The 21862-nt window shown below is 39.8% G+C and overlaps 1 protein-coding gene across 8 annotated transcripts in view; it reads left to right on the plus strand.

The window, feature by feature from the left end:
* The window catches only part of SHANK2 (SH3 and multiple ankyrin repeat domains 2), a 361129-nt gene that overhangs the window by 176155 nt on the left and 163112 nt on the right, over positions 1-21862 (plus strand). For all 8 annotated transcript variants that reach the window (XM_035116843.2, XM_035116841.2, XM_035116842.2 and 5 more), the window contains one exon: positions 9706-9781. In XM_035116843.2, coding sequence (XP_034972734.1) covers positions 9706-9781 — 76 coding nt within the window. The remainder of the gene's footprint in view (positions 1-9705; positions 9782-21862) is intronic.

A 21862-nucleotide genomic window follows, 5' to 3' on the forward strand; every position in this document is an offset into this window, starting at 1 on the left:
GTGACTGATGCATTTCCATGGAAACCTTAAATAAAAGAGGGAGAAAAATCCAATGGTACAGTGTGAAACTAGAGTGATATGGAGTCTATTGCTGAGCATACAACTTGTATAAAACAACTTGCTTCATGTTGATGTTTTGATCTCTGAAGGTCCTTGTCATATTCAGTATCAAGATGGATTTAAAAGTTTGAAGACGTTTTTCCTTCTTTCTAAAACAGCCTTTTTTATTTGAAAGAATTCCTGTATTCACAATAGGGCTGAAAAACTCAGTTCAAGTAACTTGAAATCTGGGAAATGTGGTTTTGTATGTTGATGGTGATGCAAATACACAACAAGTGCAACTGAGATGGTTACATCTAGGTTAGAAATCATGACTGAAAATTCAAGATTCAAGAAGAAAGTTCATTTTGGAGGTATTGTGTAACTTTGAAAAGTATAAGTGTGTGTGTGTGTGTGTCTATGTGGTCTAAATGTGGAGAACTGCTCCGAAAATTAGATGTAAAATTTCATAGTGATGTACATCTCTACTGTGTATGTTTCATATATTATTGCATTCTAATGCCAGCAGACTTTAATTAATTTACCATCAAGTAAGCATGTTTAGGATTGGACTCATAGTTCTGTAACTATTTGGTATAATTGCTTCTAATCTAAAGTAAAACTATAGAATATTTTATAGGTTTAAAAATACAAAAGGTGTGTTTTCTTTTTAAAAAACCTGAGGGTGTTTAGGGTTTTGCACACTTATGTTTAAAATTCTTAGATATCACAATTTTGGAAAGAATTGTTAATATGTTGTCTGTGGCTAGTTATGACAATCTGTTTTTGAGTGAAACATAGTTATCTAGGACACATTAATCAACTCAAAAGTATAGGCAAGTATTCATGTTTGGTTTGTCACTTTTGAATAGATCTCAGTTGTCACATGGACCATTTTCTCCCCACCCCCAACCAGTGCTATATTATTCACATGAACCAATTTTTCTTTGTCTGGTTTAACTTCAGAGTATTCTAGATTATAAAACAGCAATAGCCTTATGATGTTTTTGGCTGACGAAAATCTAAAGAAAATGAATAGAAAATGTGTTTGCATTTGCGACATAGTTCTATAACGCTGGCAGGGTCTGAAAGTTGTTACTGAGTTTGAAGTTAACAAAAATTAGAAATCCTTGCATTGACAGCAATATATTGCACATCGGAATGTAGCTTCACAATCTTAGGAAACTACCATAATGATTGTTAAATATGTATTTATAACTAAGGATGCAATTCTACAGCACTTAAAAGGCACTAAGCCTCAATGGAACTTAAATTTGAGTACATACAGGACTGCATTGTAAATGTGCAGTAAACTTTACATTTAATATTCTTAATGGAAAAATTATTGAACACTAATCAGTTAAGTAGTAGCTATGTCATCATGTTAGCTATATAGTTACTTTAAAGATTGCTTCAGCCATCTTTTTAGATTTTATACAAGGAATGCAGCTTTGTGGCAGAATTGTTAATGAATATTCTAATTACAGGTAGGTAGCCGTGTTGGTCTGAGTCGAAGCAAAATAAAAAAATTCCTTCAGTAGCACCTTAAAGACCAACTAAGTTTATATTTTGGTATGAGCTTTCGTGTGCATGCACACTTCTTCAGATACAGAATATTCTAATGTTACCTTTCCAAAACAAGTTGTTTGATTAGTGTATGATACATTTTTACTATTTTTATACAGATCTTTACAGCTTTGTAATTACAAATTCATGTTAAAGAGGCTTTTCATTTTGAGAAAACTGCTGTTCATTATTTTTTATCCCCCAAATTATGGCAAATTCTTGAATGCCTAGGCAGAGGTGGCTTTTTCATTCCCTCCTGCAGGCACTAGTGTCTCGTGCTGTGTATTATTTTGAAAATAAGAATTTAGAAGGTATTTTGACATGTAGTATGGAATGTCAGTTTGTGCTTGGACTGGGGTGTGTGTGAGCCAGTACATCTACTATTGTACTTTCTCTGATCCATGGCTTGTATATGCATTTCACAATAAATCATTTGAGGTGTTATAGATATGAGCCTCCTTCCAATATTTCATATAACCAACCAAATACAGTGTAGTAAAATAATGGATTCCTCCACTATTTGGAAGTATGAGTAGTGGTAAAAATGAAGTTTTAGACAGTAGCATTTATTGCAAATTAAGCAATGAGGAGGAAGATTTAAAATTACAATTACAAATGTCAAATACCTGCTCCGTCCTCTGTTTTATATCTTAATAACAACCCTTCCTTGTTCTTTGCCCCTTTTATTTGCTTTGTCTGTTTTTCTCATCAAAACACAGGACTTGGGTAACTTGTCCACTTCAGCTGGACTGTTGTCAGTGGAATAATTAAAATGTTCACTTTGAGACATGTAGGATTTGGAGATAACAGGATGCTGTCAGCGTGAATTGGCCATTCACTGTGAAAGTATGACAGTTAGTAGTGTCATGGGTGATATGTAAAAAATGAATTGATAGTGGGAGTTAACCTTGAATGTGCAGGCACCAATCGTTTTCATATATGATAGATGGCATTATTCTTTTGTATATCAACATAAAAGTTAAGTGCCCTATTCAGGCACGGTTTACAGTGTGCTGAAAATAAAACAACAGGCAGGTGTTTACCCCAAGGTTTATTATATATTGAGGTGCACCTGTGACCCACCCTTCTCAAGTATGAGCGTTTTATTTGTAGAATAGTTTTTTTCTCTAAAGTAAGCAAAGTTTCATCTGGTTATCTGCACCAAACTTTGGGATGCTGAAAATTATATTGTATGCGATAAATTGCTTCAGAAGCAGAGCTAATGTGAAAAATGGCAGTCAAAATAGATGCCTCCTAATGCAAATTCTCTTCTCCACCTTCTTGGGAGAAATCCTTATAGGGCAGAATTCTTCTAATTAGGTTGGGTTGAACATGGTCATCCATATGATATCTACTTAAAGTTGTAGAAGAATCATATTCTCAGATGGACTGTGTGTGCTTCCTTGGTGCATTGCTGCATGTGCACAGAGAATTGCTGGGTTTTCCAACATGTGAACTCACTCTGTGGTGGCATTTCATGGTGCTATTTTGTTACATAACTCAAACTGAAAGCTACAGCCAGCCATGGCTTCCAGCACAATGAAAGCACGTGTGGTTCCATCTACATGCATTCTACATGCAGTTTGTATATATTTTCCTACGTTAAAGCATGAACTTGTGAAATTCTAAGAGGGTCTAAAAATTCTCACTTAATGATCTTCTGCCTCTGGAATTCTTTTTTGTTTAAATTCTAAACTTTCTGCTACTGCACAACACTGCCACATCTTTAATTAAAAGATTTAAAAGACCATAAGATGAGCCTGCTGGATCAGGCTAATGGCCCATCTAATCCAGCAGCTTGTTCTTACTGTGGTCAAGCAGGACCCAAGCAGAGAGCAATCACTCTCCCCTCCTGCAGTTTCCAGCAATGGATATTTAGAGAAGGGTCCTGGTGAAGCACGTCAAAATGCAAGTAGATAAATAGGAACCGCTACAGCGGGAAGGTAAATGGCGTTTCCATGTGCTGCTCTGGTTTGCCAGAAGCGGCTTTGTCATGCTGGCCACATGACCTGGAAGCTATACGCCGGCTCCCTCGGCCAATAATGTGAGATGAGCGCGCAACCCCAGAGTCGGTCACGACTGGACCTAATGGTCAGGGGTCCCTTTACCTTTACCTTTACCTGGTGAGGGGCAGATGGGGCAAATAGGTACCTAAATAAAACTGGTGGTTATAAACCATGCATTCTGATACAGAAAGGGCAGTGAGATCCTTAAGCCACCAGGAGATGATAGATGGTGGATGTTTGTCCTTCCACCCTTGCAGTACAGTATACATTTCTTAGGCAGCAGAAGGACTCACATAACTCTCTGTTATTGCTAATATAATAAGTCCTACTGTTAATGCCAATCTACTAGGGCTTTGTGTTGTTGCCTTCATAGTTTGTTGCTACCATAGAAACTTTTAATTATTAGCTGTTTTTCTTTGTTACATTTGCAAATAAAAAAAATAAACTTTTATGTATTATTATATTTTAAAGCATAGTTTGTAGTTAGTTTGTAGTGAAACATACATACATACATACATACATACATACATACATACATAAATATACTGTATGTATGTAAAAATTGCATTTTAAAATTCAAATCTAAAGGCAGCACTCTCCTCCCTCCCAACAACCAAATGAGGACTAAGCATGTCCAGTAGCCACAGAAAGTTGAAAGTGATGGAAGTGTGTTAATTCACCAGTTGTACATTACATTTGGCACCCCATAATCCTCTTTTCCACTCAGTGAAAATATATCTATTTTATTTTTAGCTCACAGTTTCTTGTTCAAAAAAATTCTATAAATTATCTTCTGCTGTTACACAGTTTCTTCTCAAGTACTTGTTTGTGTGATATCCTGATATGAGGGGTTATTCAGAGTGATATATACATGCTAACTGGGAGATGAGAAGTCTTTGATTCCAAAATGTGTACAATACAGAAGTAACCCAGTGTGCCTGTGCCATAGTATAGCCACTGAATTCAATTAAAACACAAAATGTCCTCCTCACCTTTGGCAATCTTATTATTCTGCTTCCTGCAGCAGAATATGTAAAGTGTATGTAGCATTCTTTCACTAAACTTTGCCCACAACTCTGGCAACACTGACAACATATCCAATCAAAGATCAGCCCACAGTAGTTTCCTTGGTGACTAGCATACAGCTGTTCAAATGGACTGCAGTGCAAACGCTAGAAAGGGAAAAAGCAAATAAGAAAACAAACCCCTCCCCAACTGTCCTTATTTGCTCAAGTAAATTTCTTCAAGACAATCTAAAGATGTCAATCTAAAGATGGTATCTGATGAAGTGTGCATGCACACGAAAGCTCATACCAAAATAAAAACTTAGTTGGTCTTTAAGGTGCTACTGAAGGAATTTTTTTATTTTGTTTCGATTCAGACCAACACGGCTACCTACCTGCAACTAAAGATGTCATGTTAGTGGTAGCCTTGAGTGTCAATTGCTATGCCTAATATCGATATATATATATATATATATATATATATATATATATATATATATATATATATATATGTAAACTGGGCATGTGTGTTCCTCTCCAATGTTCAACAAAACCGCTGGACCGATTGCGTTCAAATTTTAACACAAAGTCAAATGTGACTGGAATAGCAAGCTCATACCATTTTCTCCTGAGAAATCTCTATGTGGGACAAGAAGCTACAGTTAGAACTGGATATGGAACAACTGATTGGTTCAAAATTGGGAAAGGAGTACGACAAGGTTGTATATTGTCTCCCTGCTTATTTAACTTATATGCAGAATTCATCATGCGAAAGGCTGGACTAGATGAATCCCAAGCCGGAATTAAGATTGCTGGAAGAAATATCAACAACCTCAGATATGCAGATGACACAACCTTGATGGCAGAAAGCGAGGAGGAATTAAAGAACCTTTTAATGAGGGTGAAAAAGGAGAGCGCAAAATATGGTCTGAAGCTCAACATCAAAAAAACCAAGATCATGGCCACTGGTCCCATCACCTCCTGGCAAATAGAAGGGGAAGAAATGGAGGCAGTGAGAGATTTTACTTTCTTGGGCTCCTTGATCACTGCAGATGGTGACAGCAGTCACGAAATTAAAAGACGCCTGCTTCTTGGGAGAAAAGCAATGACAAACCTAGACAGCATCTTAAAAAGCAGAGACATCACCTTGCCGACAAAGGTCCGTATAGTTAAAGCTATGGTTTTCCCAGTAGTGATGTATGGAAGTGAGAGTTGGACCATAAAGAAGGCTGATCGCCGAAGAATTGATGCTTTTGAATTATGGTGCTGGAGGAGACTCTTGAGAGTCCCATGGACTGCAAGAAGATCAAACCTATCCATTCTTAAGGAAATTAGCCCTGAGTGCTCCCTGGAAGGACAGATCGTGAAGCTGAGGCTCCAATACTTTGGCCACCTCATGAGAAGAGAAGAATCCTTGGAAAAGACTCTGATGTTGGGAAAGATTGAGGGCACTAGGAGAAGGGGACGACAGAGGACAAGATGGTTGGACAGTGTTCTCGAAGCTACGAACATGAGTTTGACCAAACTGCGGGAGGCAGTGCGAGACAGGAGTGCCTGGCGTGCTATGGTCCATGGGGTCACGAAGAGTCGGACACGACTAAACGACTAAACAACAACCATTTTGAAAGACAAATGTCACACCTGGGCCACGTAGAAACCCCAAAACCCTGTCTTCAAAAGCACACAACTCACCCTAAAGTGCATGCTGGGAAATAGAATCAGGAGACCTTGCACAACAGCAGCCTCTAGCGGCAGCTACACTAGTACTGCAGGTAGGAAAGCTTCACACTCCACAGCAGCTCGGCTCAGCTTTGCAAACTAGGCCGAGTAGAGGTTTGCAGACTAGGCCAAATTGAGGTGGGGGCTCCCCTGGTTGGGGGATGGGGGAGGAGGGGGCGAGAATGGTCATGGGTCGGGACAGGGTGGGGCCGATCACAGGGATGAGCCCGGGGGGGGGAGTCAAAAGGGGGGCTCTGAGGGCCCATTTAACAGACTAAGCCACAGCAATGTGTGGCATGGCCAGCTAGTTTTCTATAAATGTTCCATCTCAGATGTTGCTCATTGAACCATTCCAACTTTAGGGTTAACAAGAGTTCAAAATTTAAGAACAGGAGCAAATACAGCAGTACATTTTTAGCTATATAGTTAATGTATCTTTTGAAGATGTAAATCTGGTTTCCTTTCAAGTTAAAAATATTTGTTCCCTAAAGGAATGGCATGCTCTTGTGTGTGTTTTAAGAGCAGTATTCTAGCTTTCAATAGGTTAATATGACTGTGTCTGAGAATTTATTAGGGTGACGCTTACTGTATTGGTAAGATGTTTAGCCAGCAACATACTAATGTAAATTACTCATTATTCACAATAATTTCTCTGAAATCTGCTTACTTTGGAACAAGGAACTGCAGAATGTTGTGTACTTGCTATAAGAGTAGAAAACTGAGAAGGTGGGGGGAATGTTTGAATCACATTGTGGGTCAGCTGCTTAACACATCATGTGACATCAGACTGGATAAATTTAGAGTGAGGTGGGGGTGGGGAAAGGATTATGGTAATGTAATTACATGTCTGACATCAATTTTTTAAAAACCTACTAGGTTGACACTTCTACAATCTGGCTCAATTTCCCCAGACTTCTGAAAGACAATGGAAATGGGACGATCCAGGATTTTAGTGTAGCTATCATTAAACAACAGCATGCCCTTTCCCTCTTCCAAAAAAAATCCAGACAAACTGCAACTCACAAAATGTAGGAGCAGATGGGGGTGGGTAGGGAGGGGAGAGGAAGTTTCATTGTAAAGGCAGAAGTCCTTACGTTATACAAACCCTTTTCCTTTGAGGCATTTTTGCTAACAGGCTTTTGGAGTCGGTTATCTGAACAAATGCCCCAGATTACTCATCATTATAGATTATCAATCCCCACTTTAGTGATTCTAAATACATGGTATGGTCAAAATGTAAAATGCAAGAATGAACAATTGACTGCTAATCTGTTGATGACAAGACTGTCACATGCTTTTGGAAGCGCTTGGAAGAAACCAAGGCAGGAATTTGGAATGGAAAAAAAAAGCATGGCTGACAGTTATCTCAGAAACGCTAACCCAAAAAGTCCATTTTGACAGAGAACTGACAAAAAGGAGCACATTTTATCCAGTTTTGTTTAATTTTTATAAAATACGTAAATAAGAGGACGGTGGCCCCAAATACACCAGCAAGATACGCAAGCTTGTGGAATTCTTCACATGAAGGAGACTTGATATCTGAATTCAGTGAAACAGTATCTCTGGAACTCTATCCTGCATCTTCATGCTCCTGTGAAAAGAGACGGAATAATTAGTACAGGCATTGATCATTGTTTAATTTTTCTTTGACTTAACTGTGTTGCGATTTTTGAGATTCTTCGATATCTTTGTCATGATTTTTTAACCCTGTCCTTTTCGAAAACCCTTCATAAGAAATTATATTTAAAAATACCACACAGCTTCTGAAGTTGCTTTCCATTTTAAGAGAGTTCCCTTATTTCCGTCCCTGCCCCCCTTCATTATCTCTTTGCATCTCCATTTAATGGGAGAGATTGGAAGTACTATGTACTATGAATCCAAGAGCTATGTACTATTGTCTCATCCTTTTGATTGTGTGGGCCCCCTCCCCCTCCCCACCCCACCCCCTGCTACAGTAATCTACAGTGTCCTGCAAATGCATTTAAAGGAAGTTTGAAATTAACCCTGTGGAATGCTTGCTTTATACATGTTAGGTAGCTGAGCAGTACTGCTTCTAACTACATGTTGCGTTTGCTCCCACCCACTTTCAGTACGATAATAGAAGGGTGAGATCATACCTTAGAAATTACTTTGCTGCTGCAACCAATTCCTCCAAAGAGTCAAATAATAATTTTAGAGTTTACAGGTTTTGTCAGGGTTAATACAGTGGGTGAGTGGAGTTTCACCTTAAAGACTGGCCATTGTGTGACTCCACACTTTAAAACAAGTGATGGCAAACTCAGCTGGACGCAGCTGAGAATTAGCCTGATACTTATGAGCTTTCTTCAAGAGCTTTCAGGAAAAAAAGCTTGCCTCCCCTGGGAGATCTCTCCTCACTAATATTGTTGGCACGTGTACCAGCATGTGATGTGCATAACTATGTTGCCTTATCACTTTCACACAGCTCCTAAAACTTCCTTCCATTATTTTATTTTTTGCGGGGCGGGGGCATGGACTCTAATCTGAACTCACACATAACTGTGCAAAAACCTTCAAACCTGTGTTTTAAAGCTATCCCCGCAGGACAGAGAAGGTCCTGAGCAAAGGAGTTGTGCCAAGGTAACTCTTGGACTCAGGCATACCATTCTGTAAATCCTCCACCTAGTCCATAAGAGGCCATACCTCTCTGCCTTAAGGAGTCATATGGGATGAGGGAATGCTAAAGTGGTCCCCCTTTTTACAACAAGCTCCGTTGAGCCTTAAAAACCAACCTTTTGGGCTTTTGCCTTGACTGTGGAAATGCTCAGGCCACGCAGAAGCTGTGAGTAGTGCACTCTAGTTTGGGTCAAAAATTCAAGGATATTTTACAATAATGCTCCCTTTTATGTGTTATAGCATGTCTCTCTAACATAATTTACTGCATATTTAATTTTTAGGTACGATTTGGAATTTCTTTTTATAGATTTCTGTATAAATATTTATAAAAACAAGTACCGTATATTCCGGCGTATAAGATGACTGGGCGTATAAGACGACCCCCAACTTTTCCAGTTAAAATATATTAAAATATAGAGTTTGGGATATACTCGCCGTATAAGAAATACAACCCGGCGTATAAGACAACCCCTGACTTTTGAGAAGATTTTCCTGGGTTAAAAAGTAGTCTTATATGCAGGAATATACAGTAAGTGTAGTATTTGTAGGAGCCTAAATTAATATAAGTAAATATTGGGACAACAGCACTGAGAAGAGGCAGCAGTCTCTCCCTCCCATCCCTACCCGCATAAAAAGAAAAAAGTTTAATGGTAATTTATGAACCAAGAGAGCACATGATGATTTGTCTTGACAATTGAAAGTTTTTATTAAGTATATTCTGTCTTCATTTTGAACAGAAACTCGAGCAGACAGAACAAAGAAATTGTTTAGACACTATACTGTTGGATCATATGACAGCTTTGATGCTTCAAGGTAAGAGATTGCATTTTTTTCATACTTGAAATATTTTTAAGTGTTGACTTGGTGTTCAAAAAGGAGTGAGCACCCTCAACTTCCCTTCTGTCTCAAAGCTATTTTTGTTCTATCATGCATTTCACTAGAATAGAGAGCAGCCAAACACCTTTCAAAAGAAAACAAAGATTTATCCCAGTATGTACTGTACTCTAAATTGTCTTGTTTGGTTGAACCCAAGGCACTTGTGTTACCAAGGCATTCTCTTCCCTCACCAGGGCACTAATGGCTTGAGGCCTTGTGGGGTACACTTTTGTCACTTCTAGTTATGATGTCTGGGGGATCATCTTTGGGTGGTCTCTTACTCATGACCGTTGGATGTTTAAGAAAGTTGCTCCTCTGTAGGAATCCATATGAGGAACAAAAATATAGGCCCTACAGTTCTACTCCCATTGTTTTGTCAAAGAGCTGCCTTTCATTTCAAGATGCTTCCCTTTTTTGTTTTTCCTCTTCTGTCAGTTCTCCTTTTTCGGCTTGCATCCTAATGCCAATTGAAATAATTCAGTTTATGTACAGCAGGATATGCTTCTTTTGCTGGCATTCTATCAATCTTAGCCTAAGAGGCCCCATTGATTAGTCCCTATTACTTCACATGTGTATTTTTGGGTTGCAGCAACCACATAATAATAGAAGCAAGAGAACGTGCTTCAGATTCTGCAACTTGAGCGATGTACATGTATTTGAGTAAATTAAATTGAAATTAATTGTGATTGTTTGACAAATTGTAATTCAGCTGAAGTTGTTACTATATGTATTTAGTTGGAGCACAGGACATGCATGTGGCTTATTGCATAATGCAGGTGGGCTGAACAAAGCATTTCTTGTCACATTTTCTTTCAGTGGGCTTTTATTGTACTATAATTGTAGAATTCTTTGATTCTCCCCCTCCTGAAATTGCAGTATACAGTCATACCTCAGAAGCTGAACGGAATCCATTCTGGAAGTCCGTTTGACTTCCAAAATGTTCAAAAACCAAGGTGCGGCTTCCGATTGGTTCCCGAGTGTGCAGACACGCCAGAAACAATAGCGGAAGCTGCACCAGATGTTGGGCTTCCAAAAAAAAGTTTGAAAACCGGAACACTCACTTCCAGTTTTTGATAGTTCGGGAGCCGGAATGTTCAACTCCCAAGGCGTTCAGGAGCCGAGGTACGACTGTACACACATTTTAATAAATAAATATATTAACAGCAGCATTTGCACATAGAAGCAAACACTTTAAGACTGTGTTTTCAAAAGCAGACTGTGAAGGCTTTCATGAAACTGGGACTGTGGGCAACTCTGGCAGAAAATAGCAACAAATACACATCACATGGGAAACATTTTGAATTGGCTAACACCAGCTTAGAAGGAGTCAAACTCCTCAAAGCTATCAGCTGATTGCATTTGGAGGGGGGTGCAGACAGAACAAAATATTATGCATTATGAAAGGAATGTTAAACAATACAAATGCTGCTGGGTGTCTAGATATGCTACCGGTAAGTGTTTGATCATGTCATGGAATGTAATTTTGGGCCCCCTCCCATCTAGGAAGAGAGACAACAGAAATGGAAAAAATGCTGAGGAAGAGAGGCAGAAATGTTCAAATATATTGAAAGCCAAAAAAAAGTTTGTCAGGATAAAATTTCCTATTTTAGAGAAGAGATCCAGATGTCAAAACTAATACAGTTTATGCATAATACAATGTTTTCAACAACCTGGATTCTTGTAAGACAATGGAAGGTTTACGCTTCATTGTTACCATTTGTAGTAACAAATCCCTGGGAGCTAGTTATAATTTGCTGCTACCTGGAACTGTTAACTATGTATTGGAGGGACAGTTTGGTTTATAATATTCCCTCAGATATTTCCAACCATCACTAAGTTATTGCATTCACTGTTTTGAGCTATCAAAACTGCAGTATAAAGATCTGGTAATAATAGAAATTTCATGCTGAGCAAATGTGCAGTGTCTGGATTTCAGCCAGTTTATTCACATACCAATCACTTCATCTGTGGTGCTTCTTAATGTTTGAAAAGAGATACACATTACAGTCTGTGATAGGTTTGTGTGACTACTTGAGCAGTCAATTTACCACCCCCAAAGTGGTAAACTTGTATGTGTGGCAAAACAAGTTACCTAGGGGAGTTTCCTAATTGGCAATTTTAGCATTCGGACTAGTGGGATGATGTTGTTCATAGGCTCTTGGTTTCGCCCAAATTTTCTTTCTGACTAGTAGCTGTTGCCTGAAAAGCACACAACTCTGCATTTCATTTGATTTCTTCAAAAATGCACTTGGTGTACAAACAAAATATGACACAGGAAGTTGGGAAGCCAATGTTATAAGGCTTTGTTGTTAATTGTCTAGAGTCTTGGGGAATAAATTGTACTATATTTGTATTTGAACCCAAGGACCTGTGAATAAGTCATACAGTTTTCTGCTCTTGTTTCCTTGGAGAGATTGTCTCATGTTTCATTCTAAGTCTTGTCCTTTTTTTTTTGCATGCTATGTGTCTTTCCACAGCCTTAATTAAAAAAATCCCTTCAGTAGCACCTTAAAGACCAACTAAGTTTTTATTTTGGTATGAGCTTTCGTGTGCATGCACACTTCTTCAGATACACTGAAACAGAAGTAACCAGACCCTTATGTATATTCAGAGGGTGGGTGGGGGGTGATGGGAATGGGTGATGGGCTGATAGGAGTGGTAAACCTATTGATGACTGTTAACGACTGTTAATGACTGCAATTGGTCTTGCGAAAAAGCAAGGGCTGAGGTGCTAAAGAAAGCTTGATCATGTATAATGAGATAAGAATCCTATGCCTCTGTTCATGCCAGGTGTCTCCATGGTTTTAAGCTTGGTAATGAGTTGCAATTCAGCAACTTCTCTTTCCAGTCTGTTCCTGAAAATTTTCTGTAATAAAACAGCTGCTTTGAGATCTTGTATAGAATGTCCTGGGAGATGGAAGTGTTCTCCTACTGGTTTCTCTGTCTTGTGATTCCTGATGTCAGATTTATGTCCATTTATCCTTTGGCGTAGGGTTTGGCCTGTTTGTCCAATATAGAGAGCTGAAGGGCACTGTTGGCATTTGATGGCATACACAATGTTAGAAGATGAGCAATTAAATAGATCTTAGATGGTATGTTTGATGTTGTTGGGGCCAGTAATGGTGTTATCCGGGTGTATGTGGCAGCAAAGTTGGCATCTGGGTTTATTGCAGGCTCTGGTACCAGTGTCCATGTTAAGTCTGGTGGTTGTATTATTGTGGGTGAGGAGTTGTTTAAGATTGGGTGGCTGTCTGTAGGCAATGAAAGGTCTTCCTCCCAGAGCTTGAGAAAGGGAGCTGTCATTGTCCAGGAGAGGCTGTAGATCTCTGATGATGTGTTGTACTGTTTTAACTTGGGAGCTGTATGTGATGACTAGTGGTGTTCTGTTATTTTCTTTTTTGGGTCTGTCTTGCAGCAGGTTCTCTCTAGGTATCAGTCTGGCTCTGTTGATCTGTTGTTTAACTTCATCAGGTGGATATTTTAGTTCTAAAAAGGTTTGCTGTAGATCTCTTAGGTGAGATTCTCTGTCTGTAGAGTTGGAACAGTTTCCACAGCCTGTTTTGGATAGTTAGTACTTTTGCACATTTTAAAATTAAGGCAATTTAAAAATTGTACAATTGGTATTCCAATGACTGCAGAGAGTTGTACAGCCACTGCTGTTTTTTATATGATGAGATAATTTAAGGCCTGGTGGAGAAAAGAAACTGTCAGGTCTTTGAAACTAAGTTGGGAGGAAGTGTTTTAGTACTGTTCTATTGTTGGGCTGTATGGAGACCTTGCTCAGTTATAAGGGCAGTGCAAAAGAACTTCCTCAAGAGAGGCCTGATGCCTAGTGCAATGCTCAGAACTAGGGTGTTATAGTTCTGCTATTGGCAGCTTAGTAAAGGATTTCAATAGTTTCTGCTGTTTTTCCTTGGCCAGAAGGGGGCAGAGAAAGGACAGTGTATCTTGTGACACGATTGGAGTGGATTTCTAGGACAGGAAGGTGGAAAACATGTAGGGAATTGTACTCACATTTACCACTGGTGTCGTCTTAGGCTGTGTTCACACTCCTGATTACTATGGATTCATTGCATTTCCAGTGCTGGGGTTTTATGCAGTGTTTACACAATGTTATCCAAAATGCATATGTACCTTGCACTTGGTTATAAAATACTACGGTTTGATGCGTTGTTTCTCAAACCAGCTTCACACTGATTGGAGTTCTTAAGCCGTTCCTAATTTGTCTCTAGCCAAGGTGTGGATACGTTGGCATAGTGTATAAACATCTCCACCTCATCAACAACACCTGGTGTGTACACAACTAGAAACCTTTTGAAGCTGATGTGAACATCAGTTGGTATCATCCTTGTTGTTAAATTGTGTCAAAGTGGCTTGTGGGGGGATGGTGCTTTTGTAACACTGGCTGACTGGTTGGATGGGTGACAAAATATGGAAAAAATGAGTGTGCTACACACCATTTCCAACTACAGTTCAAAATGAGTAATGATGAGCTGGCCTGTCTGTAAGTCAAACCACCCTTAAATGTAATCAAGATTTCAGCCATCCTTTTTCCATGTTACCTGGTGATTTATACAAAAACCAAAAACCAAAAAACTAGATTTTGATAAATGTCTGTTTCTCCTGCCTGGTTAGAAACAACGTTCTCAGCAGTAGATTCCCATTAAGCAGAGAGTGGATGGTGGTGGGTCCAATCATAGCTTTGCTACAAAATTTTGAATTTGAATTAGCTTTCACTAATTTACCATGTGTACACACCTCACCATTTGGCAGTCCTCTGGGCATGCATATTACTGTAATGAAGAAAATAACTGTAATGAAGCATTCTCACTTTTGCTTGGATCGGTCTCAGCCTGGGGTACCTGAGGGTGTGGACAGGAAGATGTGACTTGTTCATCCTGAAGACAGTCTAGGACTCTAGGTGAATGTCTAATTGAATCCAGTTCCAGTCAGTGTTGCCAAGTGCCTTCTTAGAATTTGTGATTTTCACCCCATCCCAAAGCTTGGTATATCATACTTGTTGGATGTGAAGCTGGGACTTAACTCTTCCACCTGGCTCTGTGCCCCATCTCTCATGATATCTGCGCTATTTTCAGCATAGGCAGTTGCTATGGGATGGGAAGAAAAGAGGGAAACCTGGATTTTTGTTCTTTTTATATGCGAATATATAAGCATGTGTACTTTCACACAGACATTACTTTTCAAAAGTGGGGCTCAAAATATAGGCTTAGCTACTATCACTATTACTGGTATATACAGTGTTAGAAACTGAGATATGAAAGCTAGGAGCTAAATAGCACCTTAAACCTACGTTATAGGTGCAACAACAGAATGTCTAGGAGTGCTTTTTATAACAAGAATACAAAGCTGAAAACGAATGAACTGCAACTAAAATATTATGTTGATTTTTCACATGGTCTAGTCCTTCCCCTGCCCACCCACTAATATTCTTAAGAGGGTCTCTTCTCCAATCTTCAGAGAGTAGCTAGAAGTGAGGAGGAAGAAAAAGGTCCTTCTTTCCTTCCACTCTGCAGTTTTAATCTGAAGTCTTAGGCGTGGTACTGCACCCAGAGCTCAGAAACTGCTCATGCTAATGAAATACCCTGTCGCGGCTTCCGGTCTAGCGCCAGCGCCGTCCGGTGGGGTTTGCTTCGAGCTCCGAGGCAGCCCGTCTTTGCGAGGGGGGGGGAAGCAGCGGGAGCGACGCTGCACCCCATAGAACCCAGTGTCGAGCGTCACTGGGGCAAATGCTCAGCGGAGCCCCAATTCCGACTCCCTAGCTCGCCGGTATGCCCTAATAAGAGCGCCGGTGCAGGAAAGGTTGTAGTCGTGGGGGCCATCTTGAGCATGATCGTTGCCCTCGCGGAGAGAAGCTCCGAACCGGAGGTGGAGAGCGCTGGATACTTTTTAAAGAAGGACTGAAAAGATTGGGAACTGTGAGTAAAAGGACCTAAAAAATTTTTAATTGACTTTTAATTTGGAACGGGGGTGAGACTTAAAAACGGAAGCCGATCTTCCCCCGCTGATGTAAAGAAGAAGCAGTAAAAGGAGAATTACCCGATGCCAGGGAAAGGAAGCTTGCTGCCTAAGCAATTCCAAGGATTAAAAAAAAAAAATTCTCCCCCAGAGGCAGGGCAAAGGGGGAGAACTGTATTAAGGCTGGAAAACCCCTGCAAACAGTGGAATCTAAAGAGACAAGCCCCTCCCCCTCCATTCCGAAAGCGGCAACCCGGACATAACAGCAAGCGGACGGGGAGGACATAAAAGAAATAGTGGAATGGACTTTTAGAGGAATGGACTTAATGCATCCAGTTGGCAGAAATCGGTACAGTCACAATTGGTGACCACTTCCTGTTATTCAAGTTCTGCTCTGTCCTTGAAGAGTTGGTGAAAATGTCAACAATGGACTATGCACCTGGTTTCCAGAGAAAAGTCATGAGACTCTTGTGGGAAATAAAAATCAGCATGGATAAGACTCAACAGCAAATGGAAATAATAAATCAGGATGTACAGAAACAGGATATAAGTGAATCAACAGTAAAAGAGGAGGATAGGACACATGAATCGAACCATAATTCAATCAAAGAAGACGAGGATGGTGCAGATATGCAAGATGAGAAAGATCAAATTGGGATTTGGAATACCCCCCCTTTTGAAGGGGTGGAACAAGAGCTGTTTGAGGAGAAGAAAACGCACAAGGAAAACAATGTGCAAACAAGATGGGAACATTGGGGGGAGGCCAGAGACATTTGGGTTGTAAAATATGTTAAGAAAGGGGAGGGATGAAGGAGGATGGAATATATATTATTTACTAGGATGGATAAAAAGGGATTGAAAACTGGATTGCTGACTTTGGAACTTGTTGGAATGGAAGGGAATAGCCGTGATCGGGGGAGGAGGAGGGAAAATTGAGAATAATCGATAAATTAAAGATTGGGAAGGTAAAAAGGATTTAAAATATAAGGATGCCCTTGGAAGAAAATTGTGGCAAGGGAGGGAACAAAATTGTATGTTTGTTAGAATTAGGATGTAATAGTAATTGGTAGCATCAGAAAGATGGTTTAGGCAAGATGATTTGTAACGGTTGGGTGCTTTCCCCCACTTGTCGGTCGTCCCCGGGCTGGGGGCTCCTGGTGGCAGAGGGGGCTTCTGGGGTGGGGGGGACGGGGAGGGGGGAGGGATCCAATTGGAAAAAGAATCACTTCCTTGCCTCTTTCCGTCCTCTGGGACTCTTCGTGGCAGGAGGGGTTCTGGGGGACGGGAGAGGGAGGAGGTGAGAATTGGGAATAAAAGAGAAATTATTAAAGAATATGGATAGTATAGTAATATAAGATTGGAAAGATTAAAAATAGAATGAGGACTATGATAAGAAAACTGTAAAATATGATTCAAAAATGAAAATCAGATAGAGGGGAGATCGGGGAAGCCCACATAAAAACAATGTTTATGGAAAAATGATTAGTTAATAATATTTTTCTTTTATCTTTTTCTTTTTCTTATTTTTTCTTCTTCCTTTTTTTTTCTTTCTTTTTTCTTTCTTTTCTTTTTTTTTTTTTTTGAGTGTGTATTAAGATTGAATAGATGGTTGGATGGATACCCACTTGCGTCCCTCCTGCAAACCTGGAGCCTCTTTGTGGCAGGGGGGGGGGTTTCCTGGGGTGGGAGGGAGGAGTGGGGAGAAATCCAATCATAAAATGAACCACTGCGAATGCCCGTTTTCCAGGGGATCCTCTTGTGGGAGGAGAGGGCTCTTGGAGGGTGGACAGAAGTAGGTGGAAAATATGTTATGTTTGTTTCTGTATTTTGAGTGTGTGTGTGTGTTTTACTATGCAAAAATCAATAAAATATCATTTTAAAAAAAAATGAAATACCCTGTCGCAAAATGCACCTAGAACAATGGGAGTTTCGAACACTGATGGTGTGTGTGTGTGTGTGTGTGTGTGTGTGTGTGTGTGTTATTACTACTACTGTCTGCTAACTGCATTGTTATAAAATGCTATCTGAATGCTTACAATACAACATCATAGGGATATGCCTGTAGAGAGAACTGGTGCTATTTAAATATGGCTTAAAATCTGTTCTCCGTATCTCTTTAGACTCCTTTTTCTAGATTTGGTATTTTATCTGAATTTTCACAATCTTGCATTTCTTTATATTTTGTGAGATAATATCTGCTCAATTATAATCAGTTGTATTATATGTGACAATCATTTTCTTCACCAGTTTCTTCACCAGTTCATTTCTGTGGACTCAGTTAGAATGCCAGGCTCTAGGACCATTTCCAATGGTCCATGATAAAGTGGCAGTGTAACTCTGGCAAGAATGGATATAAATTTGATGAGAGAATTTTCCAATTACAACTCTTATCACTTTGATGGCATGCTTTTACACTCCTGTGCCTGTTTTCAGGAAATCTAATATGTTCTAGTTTATATCTAGGATAGTCAGTCAAGGGACTGGAATTCAGTTCTGACCAATGCTTCTTTGGATAGGCGATGGGTCAATCTCCACCTAAAGAGACAGTGATTGCACCTCAAAAAACTATCCTTGTGAAGACAAGCAGGTTATAGGCTGGTTTATAATAACCCTGTTTTGGACAGAAGCTTATTGAACCCATGTTTGTGGAGCAGTTTCAGCTTTTCCTGAAGTAAAAACCCAGTCAAAAATACTTTACTCATTTAAGACACACTCTTTTAACTACAAGAAGATAAAAGGTAAAGGTAAAGGGACCTCTGACCACTAGGTCCAGTCGTGGATGACTCTGGGGTTGCGGCGCTCATCTTGCATTATTGGCCGAGGGAGCCGGCATACAGCTTCCGGGTCATGTGGCCAGCATGACTAAGCCACTTCTGGCGAACCAGAGCAGCGCATGGAAACACTGTTTACCTTCCTGCCGAAGTGTTACTTATTTATCTACTTGCACTTTGACATGCTTTCAAACTGCTAGGTTGGCAGGAGCTGGGACCAAACAACGGGAGCTCACCCCGTTGCAGGGATTCGAAATGCCAACCTTCTGATCGGCAAGCCCTAGGCTCTGTGGTTTAACCCACAGCGCCACCCGCTTCCCCACAAGAAGATAAAATAGGCCAAAAATTTTCACTGGCTAATCTTAAGCTGTGCTGTCCTAAATCAAGTGAACTTCATAAGCAAACTTGATTCTGTTGGCATTTGTAATCATAGGATCATGTGGTTTGTCTGCATAAGCGTCAATGTATGTATTTGGTGTTTTTTGGTTGTTGTTTTTTTAAAAAATGCCAGTGTATTTTCTTCTAAAATCAACAGCGAGGGGACCACAATAACCTCCCTTATGCTTTTAGTAGAATAAAATTACATCTGGAGATCCAGGAGGGTATTATTATTATTATTATTATTATTATTATTATTATTATTATACCCCTTCCATCTGGCTGGGTTTGCCCAGCCACGCTGGGCAGCTTACATTACATATAAAAAACAGTAAAACGTCAAACATTAAAAACTTCCATGATACATGGCTGCCTTCAGATGTCTAATAATAATAATAATAATATATTATTTATACCCCGCCCACCTGGCCGGGTTCCCCCAGCCACTCTGGGTGGCTTCGAACAAAATATTAAAATAAAGAAATCCATCAAACATTAAAAGCTTCCCTAAACAGGGCTTCTAAAAGTTAAGTCCTTGATATCTGATGGGAGGGCATTCCACAGGGCGGGCACCACTGCCGAGAAGGCCCTCTGCTTGGTTCCCCGTAACCTTGCTTTACTTAGCGAAACATACTGGGAGCCAGTGAAGATCCTGTTGGACCGCTGTTATATGGTCCCGGAGGCCACTCCCAGTCACCAGTTTAGCTGCCACATTTTATATCAGTTGGAATTTCTGAGTCACCTTCAAACGAATTGCAGTAGTCCAAGTGGGAGATAATCAGAGCATGCACCACTCTGGTGATACAGTCTGTGAGCAGGTAGGGTCTCAGCCAGTGTAACAGGTGAAGCTGGTAGACAGCAACTTTGGACACAGAATTGACCTGTGCCTCCATGGACAGCTATAAGTCCAAAATGACTCCCAGGCTGTGCACCTGGTCCTTCAGGGTCATGCCATCACCACATTGCTGGAGGCTGATAAAGCAACTGCCTATTTAGAAGGGATGTGGTTACTGAAGGCTTGGTAGGCTTCCACCTAGTCCAGTAATGCTTCTGTTCTGACTCATTCCGAACAAGTTACAGGTACATCCTGAGAAGCTTTCAGTGTCTGTCTCTACTTATCTGCTGAGCAGGTTGACTGCCTACCTTATTCTTAGCTTGACTATGTGCTTGTTTGGGATTACTTCCCTGCAGACTGCCAACCCTAAATATTGCTGTTTTCTGTAGGCTGCTAGCAACTAAAATTACAAAGCTGGATTCAGGAATACACACCTAGTGACACCTGCCTTAAAGAAATAGTAAGGTGTGTTCATATAAGTAGCATAGCTTCCTTCTTCCTTTTTGTTCAATGGAACTGGAATCTCATTTTCTACTATACTCAAGAATTTTATGTCATATACAAGTCTTCATTAATATGTGTGCGTGCAAATGAATAGCGCATCAGTGTTACACTAGTTTATGCAATATCATCTTAGTTACCTGGAACAGGTGTAGTTTCTAGGCCATTTCCCTCAACATTCCCTGGTGTTTTTGTTTCTTTAAGAAAGTTTCACATTTAAGAGATTGCATTGATAAATTGTTTTATCAAATGTTGTTTTTGAAAAAAAGGGATGCTTCTCCAATTAGAACGTTTAGTGCTTTATTATCAATCCTGTTTAAAACTGAAAATAGCATATTTTTAGCAAGGAAAATGAAAACCCTACTTTAACAGATGCAGAATTCCTCAGGTGAAACCATACCTGTAGTGTTTGCTGTGTGAAAACAGAAGCTGCACTTTCCCCCGTCCTCAATTTCAGTAATGATTTGCATTCTTTTAATAGACTTCCAAAAAAAACCATGACCCTCCCCACCCCAAAAAATACAAAATAGAGTGTGTTCCTTCTCTGTCCATATCTATGAGATTAATAGCATGTGCTTGTAATACTAGCTAGTCTTGCAGTGATATTAAAATACTTTGCTAAGGTAATACAGAATGGTTTCAGATATCCTTCAAAGCATCTGTCGCAACATGGATCCACTTTCAGCATAGGATAGGAAAAAGAGACAATATAAACAGTGTTCACTCTGTAATTTCAGCCTTTCTTTTCTATGAGCTCTAGCTGACCAAGCTTGTTTTCAGGTCAGCTGCAGCCTATAAAAAGGAACAGGCTGACACAGTATGGGATTGGGTTTTTTCCCTCCTCACATCTCATTGCATGCTGCTGTGCTGGCATCAACTCGGCTCAACCAGACCCGGGCTGCCACCAACGTCTGAAAGCATCCTTTTATTGCAACCTTAAAACTATTCCAAAGTTGTAAGAGATAATGTAGCTTTGATGGTTCTAAATAGTTTAGAGCTAGGGACTGTGTGTCTGGGGGTGGGGGTTGTTTTTAATTCAGGGTTGAATGCACTATTGGTATTCAACAAGTAATTAACATTTCCTTCCTGAATTATTTCAGTGCTACGTTCTATAGTACCAGATTGCTCAACTAGATGATCAGTGCCCAGGGAAATGCAATCAATCAAATGCAGGGTCTATATTAATCTTGAAGTCGTTAATTACTAGAATCATCCACTCATTTTTGAGTTCATTGCAAACGGGGGGGGGGGAGCTATAAATAGACACCTCTCCACAATCCTGTAGTGGTAGAAAATGTTCTTCATGTTACAATATTTGCTCTAGAAATCACCTTAAAACAGAGTTATCTGCAACCTTCAGTTTTCTGTTTCCTACATGGATCGCATAAGATATTAATCTAAATGTGACCTTCTGTGGATGGATGTTGCAAATCCATACCAAAGATCTCTCCATTAGTTAGCTAATAGCGTATTCCAATTTGTCAGCATTTTGGAAGATATTAGTAATATTGCTTCTCCTGCAACAAGTTTATGATACAATTAAATTGTTTATATAAG

The sequence above is a fragment of the Zootoca vivipara genome, chromosome 1, assembly GCF_963506605.1.
Source record: "Zootoca vivipara chromosome 1, rZooViv1.1, whole genome shotgun sequence".
NCBI lineage: Eukaryota > Metazoa > Chordata > Lepidosauria > Squamata > Lacertidae > Zootoca > Zootoca vivipara.